The sequence below is a fragment of the Pelophylax lessonae genome (genome assembly GCF_965119305.1).
Source record: "Pelophylax lessonae genome assembly, chromosome: 4".
In the NCBI taxonomy this organism is placed as follows: Eukaryota; Metazoa; Chordata; class Amphibia; order Anura; family Ranidae; genus Pelophylax; species Pelophylax lessonae.
Window position 1 is genome coordinate 564,185,103 of NC_138771.1, and position 27,875 is coordinate 564,212,977.

At 43.0% G+C, this 27,875-nt stretch overlaps 1 protein-coding gene across 1 annotated transcript in view; it reads right to left on the reverse strand.

The window, feature by feature from the left end:
* Positions 1–27,875, reverse strand: part of LOC309553960 (chromaffin granule amine transporter-like) — a 67,767-nt gene that overhangs the window by 30,876 nt on the left and 9,016 nt on the right. The window contains exons 2-7 of the mRNA XM_082255471.1: positions 23,127–23,259; positions 22,612–22,948; positions 22,459–22,517; positions 13,401–13,484; positions 4,480–4,572; positions 4,291–4,380 (exon numbers count right to left, since the gene is read on the reverse strand). Coding sequence (XP_082111597.1) covers positions 4,291–4,380; positions 4,480–4,572; positions 13,401–13,484; positions 22,459–22,517; positions 22,612–22,948; positions 23,127–23,259 — 796 coding nt within the window. The remainder of the gene's footprint in view (positions 1–4,290; positions 4,381–4,479; positions 4,573–13,400; positions 13,485–22,458; positions 22,518–22,611; positions 22,949–23,126; positions 23,260–27,875) is intronic.

Consider the following 27,875-nt stretch of genomic DNA (forward strand, 5'->3'; position numbering starts at 1 on the left):
ACAGGAGAATGCAGGGTGATTGGCATGGTGCAGGAGAATGCATGGTACTGGCATGGTACAGGAGAATGCAGGGTACTGGCATGGTACAGGAGAATGCAGGGTACTGGCATGGTACAGGAGAATGCAGGGTGACTGGCATGGTGCAGGAGAATGCAGGGTACTGGCATGGTACAGGAGAATGCAGGGTACTGGCATGGTACAGGAGAATGCAGGGTACTGGCATGGTACAGGAGAATGCAGGGCACTGGCATGGTACAGGAGAATGCAGGGTGACTGGCATGGTACAAGAGGATCCGGGGTTGCGGGCATACTACAGGAGATGCAGTGCTGTGGGCATGGTACAGGTGGACCATGCCCGCAGCACTGCATCCCTTGTAGTATGCCCACAGCCCTGCATAATGGCAGGTAGTGCAGCTGTTTCACTTACCTGTTCCAGAAGCGCCTTCATTTTAAAAATGGCGCCGCCCGGCGCCGACGCGTCATTGCGCACGCGCCGCCGCTTGTATACTTTTGGCTATTCCCGGCCTCTCCCGAGCGGCGGCGGCGCGTGCGCAATGACATGTATGCGCCGGGCGGCGCCATTTTTAAATCTTAAGCACGTCGGAGCGGCCAGGGACTTTTTTTTTTTCTTGACTCGAGTATAAGCCGAGGGGGACGTTTTCAGCACAAAAAAATGTGCTGAAAAACTTGGCTTATACTCAAGTATATACGGTATACATATTTCTACACCTGAGGGACAGTCCCTCCAAATGAGGAGCACTTGAGCACTTTGACAGAGCAAAGTGGATACATTTTCGTGTTTTAAGTCATTGTTTAAGACAAAGGGTACTAGAGTGTGCTGGAGGGTCTATTGATGCTGGCTGCGGGGGGGGGGGGGATCTATGGTCACTGGGGGATATATTGTTGTGGGGGGTCTAGTTTTGCAGAGGAGGTTTAATGTTGCTGATGGAGGATATATTGTTGCTGGAGGTGGGAAAATTGTTGCTGGGAGTGATCTACTGTTGAGGGAAGGGTCTATTATTGCTGGCTGCTGGGAGATCCATTGTTGCTAGTGGGGGTTTGTTGTTTGTGGCAGCTCTATTGTTGCGGGGTGGATCTTTTGTTGCTGGGAGGTCTATGGTTGATGTGGGGGGTCTATTGTTGTTGGCTGCAGGGGATCTAATGTATTGCTTTTCTTGTTATTAGTGTCAAATTGCATACAAATTACTTCCATACAAATTACTTGGTTTTGTATTCCATAAAAGGGGTTGTTATGGGAGGTGGGTAGGGGTGGAACCAAGGGACAGTGTTAAAAGGTAGGTAGGACACATGCACCTATTCCCTGAGAAAAAAAGCCCTGGGTACAGTCCACACCTTTGAGTTTTGGCATGATGCTTTTTTCAAACGTACTTCACGCTTCAGTTTATCCCCTCGCTAATGCATCTCCCTTTTGGAATGAATGGTAATACATGTGTAATATAGTGTAGTATAAGAGAGTGTTGCGGCAAGTAGCTGCACATTTGTTTGTTTCTCTACATTTAAATGCAAATGAACTGCATAATAAAAACACATTAAGAAAATGCACTCCAATGCATCTAAAATGCAATCCACTGCAGAATAAAATGCATAATGCAACAAAGGCATTACATTGGGTTTTTCAATCATCCATGTGTGGATAGGCTCTGAGAGAAAAAAAAACACAGTCCTTTGCAATAGGCTATAGGAAGAAGAGAGACCCCTTTATTACACTCTGAAATCAGATTTATAGGTCTGTGGTGTGTTGAGGGTTAGGCTCTTCATGGCGAAAATCACTGCTATGCCAATCTTTCCAGCAGAGGAGGCCTAATGAAAGTCTACCTGAGCAAGGGATAAAGAGGTTTAGGGTCAACTTTAGAAAACAAGTCTTAGCAATTTTACCTAATGCCTAAATAGACATTAAAAATATTGTGCTATCTCTTTTTTGAGTCTGCTTCTAGAGCCCTATTGTAGCTCAATGTGGAGGACAAAGTTATCCCCCACTTTGTGCCCTCTAGATGTACTAATTTCTCTTCCAGTTTTGACTATAATTAGTAGGGAGCCTAGTACACACGATCAGAATATCGTACAAAAATACCGTTTTCGAAGTGATGGTACAATAATCTGATCGTTAGTACACCACTTTCATCTGAAATTATCCGAAGGGACAAAGATGAAAGTTTTTCTTGTACGATACCAGATATTACTATTTTCATTTAATCAGTACAGTTTTCGTCCGAAAATACAATACAAATACATTACATCACTTCAGAATTTTTATTCTGTTGTACGAGAATTTTCATACTTTAGTAACCTATTTGTTTTCAATATAGAGACTAGCAGGCAAAAAAAAAAAAAAAAAAGCACGATCATTTGTCCAATAATCTCATTGTGTGTACTAGGCTTAAGGCAAGTATTAGAACACAAATTCCACAGAGCTTTCTGTCTTTTGTGTGCAGAAAGCAAAGCTGGCTATAGTCATATGAGCATGATTAGACAAGAAGGCACCATCTCACCTCCAGATCCTTTTTTAATTGATTGTGACATAAACATGCATGCTCATATCACCCGAGGGAGAACATAGATGAGCGTACTCTGATTTATTTTAAATTAAAGCGGAGTTCCGGGCACAGAAAACATTTTTCAGTGAACATACCCCCGGGACAGTCAGGGCTAGTACATTCCCCAATGGCTAGCCTCTGATCTGTCCCGGTTCGCACTTACCTGCAAGATGAAATACTCACTTATAAAATTTCTTCCACAGCGTTGCCATCTCTCTTGTGGGCAGCTGAAGCCGGCGCGGTCCTCTTCTGCGTCTTCTTCCGCGTCCTCTTCTCCCAGAATGCGCCTGCACCGGCCCCTCTCGTCACTTCCGGTGCGGCGCCGCATTCCTCCACAGCTTCTGGGCATGCCCAGAAGCTGTTTAGCAGGGGAATGCGGCGTCGCCCCTGGAGTGACGAGCGGGGCCGGTGCCGTCGCATTGATTCCTGGGAGCGATGACGCTCAGCTCCCAGGAATCATCGCAAGACAGGAAGTGACGGCGGAGCCGCGGCGCTGAGGGAGGAAGTACACCGAGTATTTTCGATCTTCATTTACAAGGTGAGTGTAAAAAAAAAAAAAAACTAACTATCCAATTCCTTTACAGGTGAAGGGGAACTAGCGGACGGGCACAAAAAAAAAGATCGATTTTGTGCCCGGAACTCCGCTTTAAAAAGATATGATTCAAGCAAAATTATCCAATATGTTCTGAGATCAGTGGCCAAGGGCAAAACCAGGGGATAGATATAAGGGACAGACACCTTGGGTGCTTTGCAGGAGGGGGTTTAAAAATTGCAGGTTCTGCAAGCATTGTTGCTGATCTAATTTACATCTCATGGGGGGGGGGGCACACTTTGGCCTTTTCACCTTTGGTGTTACATAGTTAGTGAGGTTGAAAAAAGACATCAGTCCATCCAGTTCAACCTATGATGTGTGTGTGTGTTTGCTGTTAACCGTACATTGTATACCCCTGTATGTCGTGGTCTTTAGGGTGCCCATCTAACAGTTTTTTGAAACTATCAATGCTCCCTGCTGATACGACTGTTTGCGGAAGAGAATTCCACATCCTTACTGCTCTGACAGTAAAGAACCCCCTTTGTACTTTAAGGTTAAACCGCCTTTCCTCTAGTTTTAGTGAGTGGCCACGTGTCTTATTGTATTCCCTTTCTCTGAATAGGTTTTTCCATATGCTAGGGTTGCCAGTACGGTATTTGTACATTGATATCATATCCCCCCTCAATCGTCTCTTCTCCAGAGAGAATAAGTTCAGTGCTTGTAGTCTTTCTTCATAGCTGATGTCCTCCATTCCCCTAATTATTTTTGTTGTCCTTCTTTGGACTCTCTCCAGTTCTAGCACATCCTTCCTGAGGACTGGTGCCCAGAACTGGACAGCATACTTCAGATGTGGCCGGACCAGAGTCTTGTAGAGTGGGAGAATAAACTCTTTAAAGGACCTTGTCCCTGTACTGTGGATGTATGGTGTCCCCAGACATGACAATCCAGACAATCAACAGATATCTATTGGCACCTGTAAAAAATCACAATATCTCTCTCTAAAATGAATTATGGCATCAGCTAGGAGAAACAAATATAAAACAACAATGACAGAGACTGTATTGGCTGTTTACATGTAGCAAACAGTACTTTTGTCTCTGTATCACTCTGCTAGTGTTCAGTAAGTGATAGGGTAACTTAGTCAATATCAATATTCCAATACATCATAAAGAGTACAGTAGAAATAGAGACAAAGATTCTTACCGCCATCCAGTAAAGCGAAAACTGCCAGCACCAGAAATGGGGAAGCCTTTCCAACAAACTCATACATAAGAGAACCAAATGGAGCCCCGGCTGTAGAGATATTCAGAATGTGAGAAAGGAAATCTCAGGAGAAGATTCGGAAACATTCACAGGACAACACAACAAGAGATAGCAAATACAAATACTTACTGAGAACACCCAACGCTAGACCTCCCAGTGCTATACCCATTGCTTTTCCTCTCTCATAGTCATCAGTGTACACATTTGCTAGCATCCCCAGACCTAAGGCAACATATAGAACAATACATGCATGGAAACAAAATCACATTTCGTAGACATTTCTTAGACTGAAAAGGGTCATGTATTATATCTGTCGAAGAGCAAGGTAATGCTAAACAAACAGCAGAGTAATGAGACATTAGGATTCGGCAGCTTCATTCATATACAGTAGTCCTCCATCAGACGCAGTAATAAAACCTGCCCCTGACCACTTTTTTATGTCCATCTCTTTGGAGTGAAATCGGTCTTGTTTCTATTTTTAATTGTGTCGCAGACATGTGCAGAGTTTGTCAGTACTGTGCTGAATACATGTCCCATATGGTCCTCAAAAAGATTATCTACAGGTCAGTTAAAAAGGGCAACTCTGATTTTTTTTTCTGAAGACTAGAGCAGGTACACAGTATGGTAATACAGTATGATATGTTAAGAATTTAGACAGTTTCTAGAGTGCTATGTTTTTATTGTTAGAAAATGGCTGACTTTATGACAGAGAATGTTGGCTGTCCATTACCTGTGTTGGTAGGGAAAGTGTTTCTCTGACACTGTCTAGCCGCTTGCTGACCACCACACGACTATTTACTGCAGCGGTCAGCCCCTCACAGGCAAAGCGAAGTAGGGATACGTAGCTAGTCTGTGAGGCTCTAGGGAGCGAGCGCGCGCCGCCGAAGGCACTAACCCCAAAAGTGTCTAAAATGTCAGTCAAGGGTCCGATCTGTCCGCCGCAATGTCGCAGTCCCGCAAAAAAAAAAAAACGCAGATCACCGCCATTACTCGTTAAAAAAAAAAAAAACAAAATAACTTTTGCGCAAACCAATCAAAATACGCTTTTTGTGATTTTTTTTTACCAAACATATGTAGCATAAAACAAATTGGCCTAAAATGTTAAAAAATTTTGATTTTTACATTTTTTGGGGGAATTTCATATAAAAAAATGTGAAAAATATTGTTATTTTTGCAAAATTGTCGCTATTTTTTTGTTTATAGCGCATGATCAAAAAATCGCACGGGTGATCAAATACCACCAAAAGAAAGCTCTGTTTGTGGGAAAAAAAGGACGTCAAATTTGTTTAGGTACAGCGTCGCACGACCGCGCAATTATCCATTAAAGTCACGCAGTGCCGAATCGCAAAATAGGCCCTGGTCAGGAATGGGGTAAAATCTACCGGGGCTTAAGTGGCTAGGTTTGCACCTAAAGAGTTTAGCATCATAGGGGGCTTTACCTATGACAGTCTGCATGCAAATGAAGCCTGGCTAGGGTCACAATACTATAAGGGCATGTGTAATAACATAAAAGCTATTTTCTTGGGGAGCACACTACAACAATATCATTTTAAAGAAATAATGGTGCTGATATAAGTATAATTAGTTAAACAACGTTTGCTTTTTTAGCAACATCTCTAGACACCAGCAATACAAGTTTGTTTAATTAAACTGTAAATTACTAGTAACTAGTATAAAACCAATATGCAAGGCAGTAGCTATAGCTGTCCAAAATGAATAAAGTAGAATGAATAAAGAATAAAAATATGCTTAGACAATGAAATAAAAGAAATGTAAAAGCACTGCGCATTTGCAGAGCATAGTTTAAAAAAAAAAAAACTGGTTCCTGATATTCAAGCTTCCAATGCTGGCATCATTAGAAGTTGCCATGAGCTTGCCATTGTACTGCAAACCCCATTATGTATAGACTCCAATAATCAGATAAACTAATTCAACTATTTTTTATTTTGAGTGCATTTTTACCAGAGTTTATGGTATTACATTTTTTTTAGCACGTGGTTGTAGTGTATTAACACAGACAAGCTGTACAGGTTGCTTCTTTATTCACTGCACATCAGCATGCAACTAACTTCAGCCACACCCAGCTCCCAGACATATACATAATTGTAACATTTTGCAGACAGCAACTTAACCCGTTGCTTACCATACTACATTCCCTCCTCTCTTTGAATAAAACATAACATGCACAACGTATTAATAAGATTAACAAAATGCATGGATGAACAACTAAAAATTTAAACTATAAACTCCTGACTATACACATAGTCCTTAAGGTAGGCCGGTGGATTTGTTGCTCGTTTTTCTCTTGGCCATTCCGATGTGGATGGTTGTGGATTGAAGTCTGGATCACTGGCAGTATCATCACTACTCTTTGCCTGTTCGCCATCTTCCGATACTTGACCTTCTGACTCAATAAATTTCTTCACAAATGAGGAATTACGCACTTTTGTGTGTCCATCTAAATCCTCTAAAACCACTTGAGTACCTCTTTTCTCCTTTACAACATAAGGCTCAGGTTCAAAGGACGGAGCCAGTTTGTTAAACCGATCACTTTGAAGCAACACCTTATCACCCTGTTGAAGGCCACTAGGTTGACAATGGCGGCGGTGGTTTGCATACTGTTCAGCCCGGATCTTCCTTTCCTCATCAATATGCCGAAAAGGTTTCTGACTTGTAGGAGGACCCCCAATGTCTGGCAATTTTGTCCTGAATTTGCAACCACAAAGAAGTTCCGCAGGACTAACGCCAGTGACAGTATGCGGAGTTGTGCGATAAGCCAAAAGAAAACGCCACAGTTCCTTTTTCCAGTCTCTTCTCTCTAAATGAGCAATCCGCAAAGCTTTCAGCAAGGTTAGATTCTGGCGTTCCACTTCCCCGTTAGCCTGTGGCCAGTATGGAGTTGTACGATGATGTTCAATAGCATTTGATTTCAGATAATCCTGAAATTCCTGAGAAGTAAATTGGGCACCATTATCACTCACAATCCGTTTAGGCAACCCATGAGATGCAAAAATGCTCTCCAACCCCTCAATTACAGTTGATGATGTAGCTTTAGTGAGAACTACCACCTCTTGCCACCTTGAATAATAGTCCACAACAACTAAAAGATGGTGTCCAGATGGAATGTCGCACAGATCAATGGCTAAATCTTCCCATGGTCCCTCAGGTAGAACAGTGTGAGTTACTGGTTCTGGTTTAGGTTTGCTGCCCACCAACTGACATGCTCGACATGAAGAAACCAAACGTTCCACATCCTTGTCAATTCCTGGCCACCAGACTTTCTCACGTAATCTTTGTTTGGTGCGTACAATGCCTTGATGGCCCTCATGGGCTAAATGTAATGTACGTTTCCGTAAATCTTTAGGCATCACAATACGATTGCCACGTAGAACTAGTTGTCCTGCAATACTCAGCTCTTGTTTGATTCTGTGATAGCTTGGGTCACAATCCACCCAAACCCCTTGTCTTACACATTTTCTCAACCGAGCAATTTCCGGATCCACAGATGACAATTCTTCAACCTCCCGCGGTGTCAATGCCTGAGGCATGGCGTTAGTAGCCACAAAACGAATGTACTCTTCTGCCAGGTTATGAACAGGTGCAGAAGACTGAGGCAATCTGGAAAGTGCATCTGCCGCATTAGTCGGTCCAGGTCTGTACCGCACTGTAAAGCGATATGGTAACAATCTGAGAACCCATCTCTCAATTCTGGCGGATGGTTTTGAGCGTGGCGAATATATCACTTCCAGAGGCTTGTGGTCTGTGATGATTTCAAAATCAAGGCCGTAGAGATAGGTGTGAAACCTTTCACATCCCCAAACAACAGCCAAAGCTTCTTTCTCGGTCTGAGAATAACGTCTCTCTACATCAGTGAGGGATCTGCTTGCATACTGAATAGGCCTGTAATCGCCTGTGCATTGTCTCTGAACCAAGATGGCGCCTAACCCCACAGGGCTAGCATCGACAATAACTTGGGTGTGTGCAGTAGGATTGAAATAAGCCAAAGTTGTGGCGCAAGTCAGCCGTCTCTTAAGTTCATCAAATGCACCTTGTTCCAAAAAGCCCCACTTCCACGGGACTGCTTTGCGAGTCAACACTCTCAAAGGTTCACTGACAGTCGCCATATCTGGAATAAACTTGGCACAGTAATTCACTAGCCCAAGAAAACTGCGTACTTCTGCAGGGTTTTCAGGATTTCTGGCATCAGACACAGCTTTAATTTTACAGTCCTCCGGACCAATGCCCCTGTCAGACAGCACATGGCCCATAAAAGTCATTTTATTCATTTGAAATGTGCATTTCTTCTCATTTAATGTTAACCCTTTCTCCTTCAAGCGATTTAGCACTGCACGGAGACGTTCGTCGTGCTCCTGTGTGTTTGTTCCCCACACAATTATATCATCAGAAATGTTATGCGTGCCTTCACAACCATGTAGCACTTGCTGAATCACATGTTGATAGGCCTCCGGTGCGGACGATACGCCAAACATCAACCTCTTGTATCTAAAAAGACCTTTATGGCTTGCAAATGTAGTGATGACTCTAGAATCTGGGGTCAATTCAATCTGATGATAACCCCATTTCAAATCCAGTTTACTGAAGACACTTGCCCCATTCATTGCATGCAGAACATCTTCAATAGTGGGAATTGGATGTCTCTCTCTCTGCACAGCTTGGTTAGCACATCTCATGTCCACACAAATCCGAATATCTGTGCCCTTTGGTACAACAACTAACGGCGATACCCACGGAGTGGGCCCTTCCACAGGTTCAATAATGTCAAGGTCTAGCAGCTCTGCCAGTTTGTGCTCAACAGGTGATCTCAGGCTATAAGGAAGTCTGCGTACTGGCTGTGCAATAGGCTTTACATGTGGATCAATGTGAAGCTCCAACTGAAAATCCTTTAATTTTCCAAACCCAGAGAACCAATCTTTAAATTCCTCTTTCAATGCAGAAATAGCAGGAGACACCATATTCACTCTTGCGCTGCCTACATCACGGCCAATCTGTAACACCCCTAGTGCCATTGCGGTTTGACGACCAAGCAGAGGCGACCCTGTGCCATCTACAACATAGAATTCGGTCTGCAATGGAGGACCAGTCTCATGTGTGTGAACAGAGGTATAAAATTTGCCTTTAAGTTGCAGTGGTGTACTGGAGCCATAAGTATAAATATGTTTAGTGGTGTTACACAATTTAAGGTGATTTTCTCTGCCATTAAGACTGTGCCAAGAAGCCAAGTCCATAACATTGCATGTAGCTCCAGAGTCAATCAACACTGACACATCTGTATTTCCAATCTTAATGGTTAATGTCCCGGCTTGCAGAGAACACAGGGAGAATATAAATTCACAGTCAGGAGCACTCTCTTTATCCTCAGCTATAACATTTACTTGTGCAGATTGTCCTTTGGTTTTGTTATCTCTGGTTGTACTTCTACACACAGCTGCAAAATGACCTGTCTTTCCACAAGCATAGCACATTTTATTCTGTACCACAGTGCAGTCCTGACTTGTGTGTCCCACCCTGCCACATTTATTGCAGGTGATATGTAAAGTCCTCTTTGGAAAACTCTCGTTCCTACTCCAGATATTCCTATTATTATAGGTAGGTTTGGAGACTGTATTGACAGATGCAGTGTTCTTGGTTTCAATATGCAGAGCCTGGAGCTCAGACAGTTCAATGGCTCTTGCAATCTCCTGCAGACTAGTAAGTGTGAGACTAGGTTCTCTCAATAATCTCCTCCTAAGGTGCACAGATGTGCATTTCTCTATGACCTGATCTCTGATTATCTCCTCAGTTACAGTCCCAAAATCACAAGACTTTGCCAGATATTTCAGCCTAGTCACATAACTGTCTGTGGTTTCTCCCAGTTCTTGCACAGCCTGTCTAAACTCATATCTTTCATAGGGAATATTTTTCTTTGGCTCAAAGTACTCACTCAGTCTATTCATGGCTGTCTCATAGTCTGAATCTTCCCCTGTTGCTCCCAGGGTTTCAAAAATGTCCTGAACTTGAGGTCCAGCTAGATGCAGCAGCATGGCTCTCTTCTGAGCAGGTGCAGTCACTCCTGTGGCTATAACATAGAGCTGAAATCCCTTCTTCCACTTGTCCCAGCGCTGTGAGAGACTAGTGTGGTCTCCAGACACATCAAACGGTCCGATAGCCGGTAAATCCAGAAAGCTAGCCATCCTCGTCGCCAAAATGTAGTGTATTAACACAGACAAGCTGTACAGGTTGCTTCTTTATTCACTGCACATCAGCATGCAACTAACTTCAGCCACACCCAGCTCCCAGACATATACATAATTGTAACATTTTGCAGACAGCAACTTAACCCGTTGCTTACCATACTACAGTGGTAAGCCTTTATTTTATGTAAGCTTGCTGTGAACACTGGCTTTTGTTCACATTAGAACTGCTACTTTTCCCATACAAGTCAATAAGAACACAAAAGCAGCTTGAATAAGGTTGATGCAGCTTAGAAAGAGACATACGCAGGTCAGAAGGAGGTGAAATGCACCTCTGAAGAAATGCTAAATGATCTCAGAGGCATCTCAAACTGACCTTTAAATGCAAGTGCAATGTACCACTGGCTTCAAGCTGCAAAGCTGCATTTGTCCATGGCCTAAAGTGAGTGATGATAACCACTGTTTTGGTATATATGCTGTGTGCTAAGTTATTTTCTAAAATAAATAAATAAATAAATAAAAAAATAAAAACCTTCCTGCTGATTGTCCAACTGTTTTATCTTCTATGTGTGCCCACCACCATTTTTCTAGGACAGGTTCACTGTTCATTACAGCTCAGACCGCATTCACACTGAAGTGGCACGACTTCGGGAGTGACCTGTGAAGTCGCGTGCATCGCGACTTTGGCGCGACTTGCACGAACTTCATATAATAAATGTCTATGGAAGTCGCTCCGAGGTCGCACCGAAGTAGTACAGGACCCTTTTTCTAAGTCGGAGCGACTTGTGTCGCTTCTATTAGAACGGGTCCTGTAGCAGTCAATGGACCGCGACTTGTCAGGCTGACCAGTTGCCTGACAAGTCGCGGTAGTGTGAACCGACACTTAAGGTTCTACATGATAATATTGTTGACTTTCTCTTGAGGGGGCAGTGCAGTGGAAGAAGTACTATGAAGCAGCAAATTAATAAAAAAGCAGCAGTTAAGCTGGCCATACATCATGCAATTTTCTTATTAAATTTCCTTTAGATTTACCTTCAACTATGTAATGCAAAGGGCCTTCCTGATTGCATACAAATTTAAAGTGTTTAGATTTGACCTCAAATTATATAATTATATTTTGGATGTCATTGACATATGACAGTATTCAGTACTTCAGAAATGCAGTAATTGAACAGCCCAGGGGTAATGCCTTTCCACTGCCCCACCCAAAAAACTTTCACATGACTTGAACAGACTGCTTGAGGCACCAGCATATATTAGGGAAGAAAACAAAGATTGGAAGTATTTCTTCCTTGTCAACGATTCTTAATTTAACAGCAACTCGGTCAACTTGGGTACAACCAGCATGCTGGCTTTTACCTGCATTAATTACTAGCGACTGCTATAGCTGCTAGCAATAGTCACTGTCTTCTCCCAATGGGGATGACCCCCCCCTTTGGGAGAAAACAATGGCCCGGCAGAAGGCATTCCCGCATCATCAACACTGTGTGTTGATGGGGAAGTCTAGCAAGTTTCTTTTCTGCAACCTATGGTTGCGGGAAATAAATTTGCTCTGTGTATGGCCAGCCTTAGAGAACAATTATCTCACAACTGTGACAAATTTAAAAGAGTTAAAATAAGAGGATATAGGTGGTTTGTATAAAGAGAAGTAAGGTGCATAACAGAGCTAGAAGACAAGCCAAGAACATATTGAGCAGTGGAGAGGCTTTAAAAGTATGAAAAACATCTAAAGTATTAATACCCATACAATAAATGGCAGGGGGGCAATAATACAAAACTGATTCGTCTGTTAGCCAGTTAACCCCTGTGAAATATTGTGTCCATCAGGGCCATTTTAATAAGGAGGCAAAAAAAGAACATTTGTCCATGGCCTGTAGAGGCCTACTCTAAAAGAGCTCAGAGTCATATCCCTTCTTTCATTACCAGTCTAAAATTTCACAGGGAAATATACTACATCAAAACAAAATATTCTAATATAGTTTAACCGTAATTCAGCACTACTTATGAGCCTAATCAGTCATAATAATTTTGTGAGTAACTTAGCTTCAACCAAAACCATACCATAGCTCCCAGGCCAAAAGTAACCAAAAAGCCCCTTGCTCAACCAATGCTTAGCACAGCAGTGCCTTTCAGTTTGGTTCCTCTAGCCGTCCTCCCTATAACTTGTTAGGAAATATTTTCTTGTTGGTCCCCTAGTAAAGCAGCTGTTTGCAGTTGGCATTAAATTGCTCCACAGTATTAAGGCCCGTACACACGATAAGAAAATCTGAAGGGAAATTCCGTCCGACGACCGATCTGCCGATTTTCGGATTGTTAGTATGGTGCTTTCGACAGCCGACTCCGACTTTTCGGCTGAAAAAATCCTGATGTGCAGGCTAAAAAATGTTTATCGTCCGTCAACACAACGTCCGATTTTCATCTCATTAGTACAGTTTTCGACGGAAAAAAATCTTAAGAGCAAGACTAGGCATGCTCAGAGACGAAAGAACACATACAAAGCAATCCGACACATGACATCACTTCTGAAGTAGAATTCTGTCATACGGGAAAATTTGTATGAAAATAACCTCTTCACTTTCCACATCAGACTAGCATGCCACAAAAAACGGACAACAAATCGGTCGATAATCTGATCGTGTACAGGGCTTAAGGCTGCATCTGTGCTACACACCAGTAGTTCTGAATGTACAGTGAGCTTTTAAGGCAAACAGGAATGATTTGCATTGCTCTACCCACAGTCTTGAAATAAGAAGTAATGTCCTTGTTTTTGGTGATGGATTGAGAATATCTTCTGTTCTAGAAAGGCTCTACTGTTCTATGCCATGTTTACATGAGAAACCATAATTGCTATGCTCTTACCTGCCACAGTTGAAAATGAAGATCCAACTCCCTGCAGTGATCTTGCCACGAAAAGTAATGTGTAAGAGCCAGAGAAGGCAAACACTAATAGAAAGAGACACACATTATTGCTACTAGATGTAATGCCTACATACACAATATAAAGACATAAAAAATGTTATTTTAAAAAATGGACATTCACTCTTCTTGTAAATATTGCAATCATATCATTGTCCAAATTCCATCAGTGGTAACATAACAGTGTTGATAGAATTGTCATTATAGCTGTACGGAGAAGCCAAAATTCAAGAAGTCATCTATGCCTACAAAGTGTTTTCTAGTGCACTTTGAGATTTAGATGGAAAGCCCCTTTGAAAAAATGTTTATGTTCATATCAAGCTAAGTGTAAGGTTCCATTTTATTTGAAGCTCTAAAAAAGTGGCAGGGTAATTGCGATTGGTTATGAAGGGCAAAACCGCCACTGCAAGTTTTAAACAAACTCCAAAAGCTTAAAGCGGAGTTCCGGGCACAGAAACCATTTTTCAACAAACATACCCCCGGGACAGTCAGGGCTAGTACATTCCACAATGGCTAGCCTCTGATCTGTCCCGGTTCGCACTTACCTACAAGAAGAAATACTCACTTTTAAAATTTCTTCTCCAGCTTTGCCATCTCTGTTGTGGGCAGCTGAAGCCAGCGTGATCCTCTTCTGCGTCCTCTTCCGTGTCTTCTTGTCCCAGAATGCGCCTGCACCGGCCCCTCTCGTCACCCCGGAAGTGACGAGTGGGGCCGGTGCCGTCGCATTGAATCCTGGGAGCGATGACGTTCAGCTCCCAGGAATCATCGCAAGAACGGAAGTGACGGCAGAGCCGCGGCTCAGAGGGAGGAAGTACACTGAGGTGAGTATTTTCAATCTACAATTACAAGGTGAGTGGAAAAAAAAATGCCTAACTATCCAATTCCTTTTCAGGTGAAGGAGACCAAGCGGATGGGCACAAAAAAAAAGGTAGATTTTGTGCCCGGACCTCCGCTTTAACGACAATGGCATTTGAAATCACATTTAGTTTGATTGGACTTTTTATGGTATGGTTGTGTAATCAGACCCATTCCTATTGTGTAACACAACTGTAAAGTGTCAAATGCAAGGACATAACTATAGCTGTAGCAGTTGATGTAGCTGCTATGGTGCCTGGACTGGAGGTCTGGGGGCAGCACTGTCTAGCTCATGGGTGTCCAACCTTTTGGCTTCTCTGGGCCACATTGAGTGTAGAGAAATTTTCTCGGGCCGCATATAAAATATATACTATTGTTAAGGTATATAAGCAATAAAACGTCGCCGCGCCCTTCCCACGCTGACGCCCCCCAGCACTAATTTAACACAACTAGAGTATGATCCCTTCCGAGGCAGCCCCTGCCTACAGTTAGTTGGAAGTCGCTGTGGCCTTGCCCCCAACCCGACTTCCTTCCTCCCCAGCAAAAAATAAAAAATAAATTGTCAGGGGGCAGTGGGCCGCATTGCCTGCGGTTCTGGGCCGCATGCGGCCCCCGGGCCGCAGGTTGGACATACCTGGTCTAGCTACACAGTGATAAATGCATGTACCATTAGAGTTTGGCAAATGCATTTGGATACAATTAAATTTGATATAGTCAGAGCACCTATACACAAATGTTATGGAAGCAATTAGTGTTGTGCTTCACTATAGAAATTATCTTTAACATGAAGATTAGAGGACTTGTTTTTTAATTGGATCTGCTAAACCTGGACTCCAATCTCCATCTCAAAGACAATACCTCTAGTGATAAAACATAATAACTGCCCCTTCATAGTTGTCATCAGACAGAGGTATGATCCTGACCAATTGGGAATTGTTGGATATATCTACTGCACACTGTTGAGCTCCATGGTCTGGTTCCAAAATATGAAGATCAACAATACCAACACGATTGACAGTCCAAACTGTATTTTTTTAGGATTTTGTTCATCAGCTCTGGGACACTGTCATGTTTTATTTATTTAATCCAACAGTGATGGATCAAACAGTCATGAGCCCTAGGCATTGCTGCAGTCACAGTCATCCTGATCTTTTTTCAGATGTCTGATCAAATATTGAAGTTATTTTTTTTACCATTACCTTTAGAATTGGATTAAAGTGATTGTAAAATTTAGTTTTTTTTTTTTTTTTCCTGTAAAAATAACAAGCATGTTATACTTACCGGCCCTGTGTAATGGGTTTGCACAGAGCAGCCCAGATCTTCCACTTCTTGGGTCCCTCTTCAGCTCACCTGGCCCCTCCCTCTTGTCGAGTACCCCCACAGCAAGCAGCTTGTTAGGGGGGCACCCAACCTGAGCCACAGCTTCCATTCAGACACTGAGCCCTGGTTGGCTCCCCCCTTCCCCCTCTCCTGATGGCCAAGGCACTTGTGGACATCATTGGACAGAGATGGGGCTCAGGTATTAAGGGGACTGTTGCGCACAGTTTTTTATCTTAACCAAATTAAGACCGCCCGACGCATATTTACTGCGGCAGGCAGCCTTTCCTGCAAGAACCAATGTAGCCCTACGTTGGTCATGCGCCTAGTGCTGGAGGGCAAGTGTGCGCCGCAGGCGGAGCGCTCCCGCCCCCACTAGGCAGCGGGGATGGGGATGCATGGGACCAGCGGCACCGATTGCTGCCTGCCATCCGTGAACGTTCCACCGCTGAGGGAGGACCGGCAGCTGTTGTAAACACAGCTGACTGTTCTTCTCTCTGAAATGATCACAGAGCTCATGTGATCCTTCTATATAGGATCATAGGTCTCTGTGATCATTTCACAAGCCCAACCCCCATACAGTTAGTAAACACTCCCCTAAAATCACACTAAGAGCCCATTCACATTAGCGCGACTTGTCAGGCGACTTGTCAGCCTGACAAGTCGCGTTCGGTCACGGTCCATTGAAAAGCACAGGACCCGTTCTAATAGGAGCAACACAAGTCGCTCCGACTTAGAAAAAGGGTCCTGTACTACTTTGGGGCGACCTGGAGGCGACTTGCATAGACTTCCATTATGTGAAGTCTCTGCAAGTCGCGCCGAAGTCGCGGTGCACACGACTTCACAGGTCGCCCCCCAAAGTCGTGTCGCGCTAGTCTGAATGGGCTCTAAACCCTTTGATCACCCCTAGGTTAACCCCTTCCCTACCAGTGTCATTATTACAGTAACAGTGCATATTTATAGCACTGATTACTGTAGTAATGTCACTGGTCCCCCCAAAAGTGTCAAAAATGTCAGTTAGGGGTCCGATCTGTCCGCCGCAATGTTGCAGTCCCGCTAAAAATCGCAGGTCACCGCCATTACTAGTAAAAAAAATAAATAAATAAAAATGACATTTCTTTCCCCTAGTTTGCAGACTAAAACTAGATTTCATTTTTTTTTTAGGAATGTTATAAAGCAGAATATGAAAATTAGTTGTTTTTTTTTCAGAAATGTCGCTCTTTTTTTGTCTATAGCGCAAAAAATATCACATAGGTGATCAAATACCACCAAGAGAAAGCTCCATTTGTGGGAAAAAAGGACATCAATTTTATTTGGGTACAGCGTCGTACGACCACACAATTTTCCGTTAACCACTTTACCACTAGAGCATTTTGCTGTCTTACGTCTGGGCCACTTTTTGCGATTCGGCGCTGTGCGACTTTAACCACTTGCCGACTGCCTAACGCCGATCTACGTCGGCAGTCAGCCCCTCACAGGCAAAGTGACGTAGGGCTACGTCACTAGCTTGTGAGGGTCTAGGGAGCGAGCGCGCGCAGCCGGAGGCGCGCTCCCGCGCGGTCACGGACCCCCCCGCGCGTGTGACCAGCGGACCCGATGTCCGCCGGTCACTCGGCGATCGGCGGGGGAGAGGGAGAATGTCAGGCAGCTTGTGTAAACAAGCCACCTGTCATTCTCCTCGCTGTAAAGACACTGATCAAACGGATCTAGTATGTAGATCCGTTGATCAGTGTCCTTACAGCTCAAGCCACAGCCAATCACAGTAGAAAGCACGCCCCTAGGGATACACACAGCCCCTCCCTCCCAAATAAAGTTAACCCCTTCACTACCAGTGTATTTTTACAGTAACAGTGCATATATATATAGCACTGATTACTGTAGAAATGTCACTGGTAACCCCAAAAGTGTCACAAATGTCAGTCAAGGGTCCGATCTGTCCGCCCCAATGTCGCAGTACCGCAAACAAAATCGCAGATCGCCGCCATTACGCGTTAAAAAAAAAACAACAAAAATGACAAAAATCTTTCCCTTTGTTAGTAAACGCGATAACTTTTGCGCAAACCAATCAAAATACGCTTTTTGCGATTTTTTTTTACCAAACATAGGTAGCATAAAACAAATTGGCCGAAAATGTTAAAAAATTTTGATTTTTACATTTTTTTGGGGGGAAATTTCATATAAAAAAATGTGAAAAATATTGCTATTTTTGCAAAATTGACGCTCTTTTTTTGTTTCTAGCACGTGATCAAAAAATCGCACAGGTGATCAAATACCACCAAAAGAAAGCTCTGTTTGTGGGAAAAAAAGGACGCCAAATTTGTTTAGGTACAGCGTCGCACGACCGCGCAATTGTCCGTTAAAGTCACGCAGTGCCGAATCGCAAAATACCCCCTGGTCAGGAAGGGGGTAAAATCTTCCGGGGCTTAAGTGGTTAACGGACAATTGCGCGGTCATGCGACGCCATACCCAAACGAAATTTACGTCCTTTTTTCCCACAAACAGAGCTTTCTTTTGGTGGTATTTGATCACCTGTGCGATTTTTACTTTTTGCGCTATAAACAAAAAAATAGCGTAAATTTTGAAAAAACAACAATATTTTTAACATTTTTTTATATGAAATTCCCCCCCCAAAAATGTAAAAATCAAAATTTTTTTAAATTTTTGGCCAATTTGTTTTCTGCTACCTATGTTTGGTAAAAAAATTCACAATAAGCGTATTTTGATTGGTTTGCGCAAAAGTTATTGCGTTTACTAACAAAGGTTTTTGGTGTTTTTTTTTTAACGTGTAATGGCGGCGATCTGCGATTTTTTTTGCGGGACTGCGACATTGCGGCGGACAGATCGGACCCTTGACTGACATTTTTGACACTTTTGGGATTACCAGTGACATTACTACAGTAATCAGTGCTATATATATGCACTGTTACTGTAAAAATGACACTGGCAGGGAAGGGGTTAATTTTATTGGAGAGGGAGGGGTTAATGTATGCCTGGTGCTTACTGACGTGTGTGGGGGGAGGTGACTGAGTGAGCCAGGGACAGATCGGAGTGTTCAGCTATGCTGAACACTCCGATCTGTCACTCCCTGTCACTTGGGAGATCCGCCCGCTTGTGTTTACACAGGCAGGCGGATCTCCACACTAGATCCCCGACGATCGGGGCAGAGCAGCGTCGATTGCCGCTGCTCCTCCCCTGGCCCGACTCCCGCTGTGACTGAATACAGCGGGAGCGAGCCTCCGGCGGCGCGCAGCGCCGCCCACAAGGGGGAGTGTCTGACGACGTAGGTCTACGTCGTCAGACGATAACGAGCCACTTTGCCGCAGTAGTACTACGGTACTCAGTGGCAAAGTGGTTAAAGTAACGCAGTGCAAATCGTAAAAAATGGCCTAGTCATTAAGGGGGCAAATCCTTTCCGGTCCAGAATTGGATTGAAATTAAAAAAACCTTCTACCTTTACAACCCCTTTAGATTAAATTTTATAGAAGAAAAAAACAATATCATTATTACATTATTAATCCAAGTTTTTGTTTTTAACGAATCACCCTAATCAAACTCAATTTAATCATGGGCCACATCAGCATTATGGTTGCCTTCAAAGGGCCGGTTATATAAATAAGACTATATAGATGTATCTACTCTTTATCATATTAAAGCGGAGTTCCACCCTGGATTTGTTTTTTTTTTTTTTAATACCCCCGGGACAGTCAGGGCTAGTGCATTCCACAATGGCTAGCCTCTGATCTGTCCCGGGTTGCACTTACCTGCAAGACGAAATACTTACCTTGCAAACGTCTTGTCCAGCGCTGCCATCTCAGATGTGGGCAGCTTGAAGCCAGCGCGTCCTCTTCGGCGTCTTCTTCCGCCTTCTGTGGTCCCACGATGCTCTGCGCCGGCCCCGACGTCACTTCCGGGTCGCGCGCGTCACCCCTCCACAGCTTCTGGGCATGCCCAGAAGCTGTTTAGAAGGGGATGACGCGCGCGACCCGGAACTGACGTCGGGGCCGGTGCAGGCGCAATGATTCCTGGGAGCTATGACGTCCAGCTCCCAGGAATCATTGCAGAGCCAGGAAGTGACGACGGGCCGCGGCCGAGGAAGGAGGAAGAAGGAAGTAAGGTAAGTATATTTTCTTCGCTACGAGGTAAGTAAAAAAAAAAAAAATATGCGATTATCCATTTCTTTTTCAGGTGACCCGGAGCGAGAAGATGGAGGTAAGTATAAAAATAGGGTGGAACTCCACTTTAAATAATTGCCTCTGCATTCAGTTATTACTGGTTTTAGTAATAACTTAAAGTGCTACTGAACCCACAACAGTAAAATCAGTCTGTATATACTTGGTATGCTTACTGTGGAACCTAAGGGGTTAAAGTATATTTAAAGGCAAAACTTTTTTTTTTAGTTTTGGATGGAGTGGGATTAGAACACCTAGCAGTCAGTTTGTATTGCTCTCTGTGTTCCAGTTAAGGCGACCCCCCCCCCCTCTCTATTTTCCTGTTTACCATTATCATTTAAAGTGAAAATAAAAGAAAATCCCAAAACTTTGGGTTGTCCCCAAAAAAGTAATAGAGGGGAAATCTTCCAATGGGGACACTATTTCTAGTAACCTGAGGGTCCCCAAGGAATCCCCTTATTAGCAGTTAGTTGTTTGGCTATGGGACAGGAAGTGAAGGGAAATCCCTGCAATGGGACACAGATGGCAAAAATAAATCTGACAGGGGTTATAACCCTCCCTTGCTCTATCAAAAATGAAAAAAAAAAAAAAAACATTTTCCCTATAGTTCTACTTTCATTCTCTGCATTGTGTAAAAAGGCTGTTTGAGCCTGTCTTCTCTGATCCTCCCCTTTTCCACTGTCCCAAATCTATCTACTGATAGAACAGAGCCTTGGAGGCAAGTGACACATGCTCAGTTTGGTGTGTATTGCTAGAGAGCTTTTTTTTTATCTTAGGAGAGTGCATGTGATCAGCACAGGGCCAATCAGCACTATCCAGACAAAGGGGGTCAGCGGTCCTGCAGCCTCATAGGACAGTCAGAGTAGAATGAAAACTCCTCCTACTCTACGAGGAGACCCCATAACACACAGGCATCCCTGGAGGCACGTGAATTAGCAGACACATCTCCAGGCTGAGCATTGTCACAGTGGTATGGTGGAGGAACTGCCTTAGCCATGTGCTTTTCATTTGACAAAATTGAAACTTGTTTTGGACTTGGTGTGCAGAAAGGAGGCCCTTCACAGTACCTGCCACTGCACAGGCAGCTGTTTATATTACACTGAACAAAAGTATAAACGCAACGCTTTTGTTTTTGCCCCCATTTTTTGCTATCGAATGTGAGTATTTGCCCACTCAAGTTGGTTACGACGACGAACTGCAGTCAGGTTAAGACCCGATGAGGATCACGAGCATGCAGATGAGCTTCCCTGAGACGGTTTCTGACAGTTTGTGCAGAAATTCTTTGTGTTTGCAAACTGATTGTTGCAGCAGCTGTCCGGGTGGCTGGTCTCAGACGATCTTGGAGGTGAAGATGCTGGATGTGGAGGTCCTGGATTGGTGTGGTTACACGTGGTCTACGGTTGTTAGGCCGGTTGGATGTACTGCCAAATTCTCTGAAACGTCTTTGGAGACAGCTTATGGTAGAGAAATGAATGGGCAACAGCTCTGGTGGACATTCCTGCAGTCAGCATGCCATTTACACGCTCAATCAAAACTTGCGACATCTGTGGCATTGTGCTGTGTGATAAAATTGCACATTTTAGATTGGTCTTCATTGTGGCCAGCCTAAGGTACACCTGTGCAATAATCATGCTGTCTAATCAGCATCTTGATATGCCACACCTGTGAGGTGGATGGATTATCTCGGCAAAGGAGAAGTGCTCACTAAAGCCTCGTACACACGCGTCGAAATTCGGCAGGGAATTTTCGTCCGTCGACCGATCTGCCGATTTTCGGCTTGTTAGTATGATGCTTCCGACAACCGACTTCGACTTTTCGGCCGTAAAAAATCTGGTGTGCAGGCTATAAAATTTTTGTCCTCCGTCAAAACACGGCCGATTTTCGTGCAGTCAGTACAGATTTCGACAGGGAAAAATCTTATGAGCAAGACTGGGCATGCTCAGAGAAGAAAGAACAAAAAAGAAAGCAAACCAACACACGACATCACTTCTGAAGTAGAATTTTGTCGGTTGACAAAAGTCCAGTGCAGTCTAGGCACATTCCAACCAACAAAACACCACTCTGGACAAAAGACGGACGACCGGTCGGCCGATAATCGTTGCGTGTGTACTAGGCTTTAGTTTCCTTTCACACTAGTCCGATTTGTCAGGCGACTTGGTCGCATCCCATAGTGTAGTATAGGAACGGTTCTAATAGGAGCGACACAAGTGGCTCTGACTTAGAAAAAGGGTCCTGTACTACTTCGGGGCGACCTGGAGTGACTTGCATAGACAATAATTTTCTGAAGTCCCTGCAAGTCGTGCACGCGACTTCACGGTTCGCCCCCTAAGTCGGATCGCCGTAGTGTGAACGGAGTCTAACACAGATTTAGACAGATTTGTGAACAATATTTGAGAGAAATAGGCCTTTTGTATACATCGAAAAAGTCTTCGATCTTTGAGTTCAGCTCATGAAAAATGGGGGCAAAAACAAAAGTTTTGCGTTTATAATTTTCTTCAGTGTATTTTATCTGCTGATCACATTTTTGGGGTGTTTGCACTTTTAGCAAAAATTAAATAAATAACATAAAATATTAACCAAAGTACCTTTTTTGTTAGTTATAAGATAATGAGCCACTTGAAACGTTTTTATATGCATTGTAAGTCATGTTATTTACTCACTGATAGTAGACAGGAACAGGATGACAAATCCGCAGAATAAAGGTGTATCATATCCTACCCTATGGACAACAAATAATAAAAAAATAGTGAAGCAAACATTTGTGTAGTCTCAAACAGGCCTTCTTGTGTTAGACAGACCGCATACACCCATACCTGTTGGTTATTAGCCCTACTAAAGGGTTCACCAGGAGCTGTAATATAGCTTTGGAGGCAAACAGTAAACCAACTTTTACATTCTCATTCTGTAATACGCTCTTTTCCTTGGTACAAGTCTCATTCTTTGGAGGTCCTTGGATCGTGCCATTGGTCCCTTGGGAATGAGGATTGGGATTATGCTCTGGAACTCCACTGAATACCGTAGAATTGTCATATAAAGAGTTAATGTATGTAAATGAAGAATTGGTGGCATATTGAGAAGAAGGCAGCTGGACTATAGATGTATTTCCATTCACGTGTTCTTTTTCATACAAAAAGCTTGGGATGATGGGCACTAAAGAAAGAAATGTTTGAGATAAGTAGATAAAAATTACTTTTTTTATTGTTTTGACCAGCAGTCCTCACTTTTATTTTGTTAAAAAGGTCAATTTTGTTTATAACAAAGGAAATTTGAAATGCAATGTCTAATTCCATATTATTAATCAGAGGGTTAGCTGGATCTCCAAACATACCTACAACTGTGAACAGCATATTGTCCAGTAGCAGACCCACAGACACCACCACAAGAACCACCTGCCGGGACCCTCTCTTCTCTTTTAGCCACGTACATAAATTACACTTCATCTTGGCAAGATGGAAAACACCCTAGAAATGTGAAAACGAACAATTACATTTTAAAAAAAATTGGTCTCATAAAGGGTGATGTAAAATGGCATTTTGGCACAGATCTCTTTATTAACAGAAAAGCTGATCAGCATAGAAATTAATGGAGATTACTGTAGGAAAAAGCAATTGTATTAAAAAAAATACAGCATGAAGCATTTTTTAAAGGAATAAACAGTCATTTTGTGCTTATTTTATTTGCTTATTATAGTCTGGACCGATAACCTTTTAAAAAATATATTGTTAATCAGGTGGATAAAACAAAATTGAAAATAAATATTTGTTAATTTCATATACAGCAAGCAAGTGCAGCTCTCAATTTATTTTACAGCTTCTATTTACTGCCTGTTGTAAAAAGCTCTCAATAGACCAAGCTGAAGTTTACACATAAATTAATCAGTCACAGCAGTGGCTCCTCCCCCTCACTGCCCATCCCTCCATAGGGCTCTATATGAATTCTGCAACAACAGATATAAAACTGATATAAAGTATGAACTGGTATAAAGTGGAACTGCAGTCAGTAGATGGCTTTAGAAAAATTCGAATTCCTACTCATATGTGATTAAAGCGGAGTTCCGGCCTCAAAAACGACTTTGGGCCATCCGCTTGCTCTGTTTCACCTGTAAAAGAAATGGATAGTCCCGTTTTTTTTTTTTTTGTTTACTTACCTTGTTATTGAAGAAAATATACTCACCTTTCTTCCTCTTCCTCCCTCTGCGGCCGCGGCCCGCGCCGTCACTTCCTGCTTGGGTTGACTCCTGGAAGCTGAATGACATCGCTCCCAGGAGTCAATGCGCCTGCATCGGCCCTCCAGCCTAAGGTATGCCCAGAAGCTGTGCAGAAGCTGTGCAGGGATGACGCGCCTGCCCCGGAAGTGACGAGTGGGGCCGGTGCAGGGCATTGTGGGACCGAAGAGGACACGGAAGAGGACGCAGAAGAGGACACGCTGGCTTCAGCTGCCCACACTTGAGATGGCAGCGCTGGAGAAGAAATTTTCAAGGTAAGTATTTCTTCTAAAAGTAAGTGCGACCTAGGACAGTTCAGAGGCTATCCATTGTGGAATGCACTAGCCCTGACTGTCCCGGGGGTATTTTTAGTGAACAGGAAAAAGAAGGGGAAAAAGAGTGGTGGGGGGGGGGGCAGAGAGAAGAAAAAAAACTGTAATGAAAGAGGGTATGATACACAAGAAAGGGTGATAGGCCTGAGAGGGCGGCTGAGGGGGAACCTAACACCATGCGGGAAAGTAATGTGGAAGAACCACACTTGTATAAAGTACTCTAAACCCATACTTGAGTAAAAGTACAAGTGCTCGATCAAAAAGTGACTTGAGTAGAAGTGGAAGTGCTCTATCAAAAAGTGACTTGAGTAGAAGTACTAAAGTATTCAACATTTTTTTGTACTGCAAGTATTGCAAGTAGTTTTTTTTAAAATTTTGCTACTCAAGTACTGAAAGTTAAAGTACCAGTAGTTTTTTTTTTTAAATTTGCTACTCAAGTACTGAAAGTAAAAGTACAAGTACTGTGTTATGTAGTTATTAAAGAAAGAAGTCAAAAGTTTGAACATCATATTGTTTTTTATTATTTCAAATGATTAACCTAAAGGACAATCACAATTCCTTTGGCTGTAACTTTTTGTAAACAAAAACAGATAAAGCATGTCCCTTCCTTCCCCCTTTAAAGCATCCCTCCTTCTCTTCCCTGCATGTTTTTTTTTTTCTCCACAGCTTATTGGTGCGCAAAATCATATATAAACCAATGTGATATACAACAATATATTCCAATAATGAAATAAAGGAAGAGTGTATGAAATCAAAGCCAATAAAAAGTCCATATATATAATGCCATAATGCCATAATACCATATATATGTGATAAAACAAGATGAATATATTTTCAAAGGTGCAGGAATCAAACAGGTGCTATTCCAAATAATAGGTGCAGACTCCCACCACCTTGTGGATTTCCCCCTTACCCAGCAGATGAAGGTAAGTGCAAAATAATATCCAAATAGACTCTTCCAGTGAAACATAACTGTAAAACCTGTGCTCTCAACTTCCAGTGAAAAAAAGCAAAATCAGCCTCTTACCAGAAAAAAGGTCTAAGTACGCTTGTGACTCTGACAGCAGATATGTAGACCATTTTATTTATACATACAGTAGCATTTATTTTCGTATGCGCTGATTTACACATGACATTATACACATTTTTTTGAACTTCATGAAACCTGCCATCTACTGTTCTGGCAGTGGTAATTTTTATAATTGTAACGAGTAACTATGCAGCACAAAAAAAAAATATTGGAGTAGAAGTATTGAAATCATCGAAAAAATGTAGTGAAGTAAAAGTGGAAGTAGGAGAAAAAAATTCTACTCCAGGAAAGTACAGATACCGCCTTTCCGTACTTAAGTACAGTAGTGAAGTAGTTCTACTTAGTTACTATACATCTCTGGGAAGAACCTATGCATACTGGAGATACATCAGAGAAGTGCAATAGATCTCAACCACCTGGCCTTATGTCCCAACACAGGGCTAAGCAATAGGTTCACTTTTATGATGACCCCCCACCAAATCAGTTTACTGTATAATTACATTCTCCTTGCTCTCTCACACAGGAAACAAAGTGACTTACCTTGTACTTTTGGTTATGCTAGAACACATGACTCACTCCACTGCCTCCAAGGTAAAAGTACTGGTGCTTTGCCAGTGTGGATGATTAGACACCCAGTGCTGTCACATGGGGGAAAGCAGAGAGAGATAGTCCTTACACAAGGCTTCTTTTCAATGTTCCTATAGATGAAAGCAGTAACTGTATAGGTAAGGCAGAGGTTCACTGGAATTGCACTTGAGCCATGTCAGTACTGTTAGGGCTCATTCATATGGGTGGCTAGGTGGTGGTAAAAGCAGGAGATTGAGCTATGGTAAAAAAAAAAACAACGTCACATTTACTGCTGTGGGTCAGCATTTTGACCTGTCACCGCCTGTTAAAGGGCCTCTGTAATGCCATTTACCATGGAGAGCTTTTCAAAGATGCGGCAATAATGGCCACATGTATTAATGAGTCCTTAAAGGCTTACGCACATGGGTTCTTTTCATTCAAATGAAATGTGAATGCAAAAGCAACTCAATAGCAGCTTTGTTGAACCTTAAAAAGATCTCAGGGCAAAAAAAGTTATGTGCACGTACACATGTCCTAAATGAGAGGTTATAAACCTCCAAGATAGAGGGGGGCCAACAGCAGCCTGCAACATCAGCAAAGGGCTGTACATAATGTAATATGTATTGTGATAGTGTGAGTCCCTTCCACTATGTAAATGGGCATAAAAGTTACACTGGCTTCTCATAGCTGCCAATTGAGAAGCTCTGGCAGGTTGATTGTGAATGGAGAAAGTGGTGTTCTATGCTTTCTCTGGATTTAGTAGTTCTGGATCGGGGCTGGGAGCTTTAAGGTTCCAAAGAGTATTGGGAGGGACAAAACCTTCAATCCAGTGTCCAGGCTTTGCTTGACTCTTGTGGCCTGTTTGAGTGCACAGGTATACAGGGTCAATGCAAGGCAGATCTGAGCATAGTTTAGGGCAATAGTAGGTGGAGTTGGAGGTGCAGTTGCTGCAGCCAGGAGTGAGGTGTGCTCCTGTCTGGAGACCAAGAAAATATTTTAGAGACAGTACTCCATGTACAAGAGGTTCAATGCCATTGGATGAAAAGGGTTGGGCCAGCTGAGAAAGTCTGGGAGATTGCGAGAGTCTGCGAGACTAGGGCTGAGGCAGTGGGGAGAGAGTCCAGGGGAGCCAAAAGAACCTGTGAGTCTCCGAGGAGAAAAAGAGCCTGGGGTATTTAAGAGAACCTCTGCCAAGGGGCAAAGAGTGGGACTGTGCAGCGGGGTACTGCAATTAAAGCTCAGTGAGCTTTAGAGCCAGGTGGCTCTGTATTTTTTATTTGCTGTGAAGCTAAAATCCTGGCGTTGGAAACCTGATGTTTTAAGAACTGTCTTTTCTGTTTCTATTTAATAAAGTGGGCAAACAGACCCTTAGCTGTAGTCCCTGTCTGTCATGGACTCACTGTACAAAATGCATCTACAATGAGAGCTAATATCCCCATATCACAGTATTTGTAACGATGAGGTCAGACATAGGAGGGGAAATGGTGGTCATAGACTGCAGACATGCTAAAGGTTTGGTTGGAGGCTGTAGAATACAGTGAAAGACGGGATTCCATGAGGCAAGTAGAGGTCAATGTTATTATCCCTCTATAAACCAATGCTGCCACTCCACCAGAAAATGCTAGGGTCCAAGGGCTACACAACAAATACCAGAGGGCAACAGGTTGGGCACCAGGGACCTAAATGTTGGACATACAGTTTAAATACTCTAGACATGTTTCCTATGTCCAGTCACCAAATGCCAAGCACAAAGAATATACCAGATCTGGAGATCTTTACAACACAAGGACCTGTAAATACAAAGAAAAAGCCCACTGCCTTCATACAACCAACCAAAATGACAAAATGGTGTATAAAGACAACATGTACAAATGGTACATGGCCAAGATAGATTTTTCTAATTGACCATTATTGTTTTTCGGAAGGTAGTGTGGTCCAACCCTT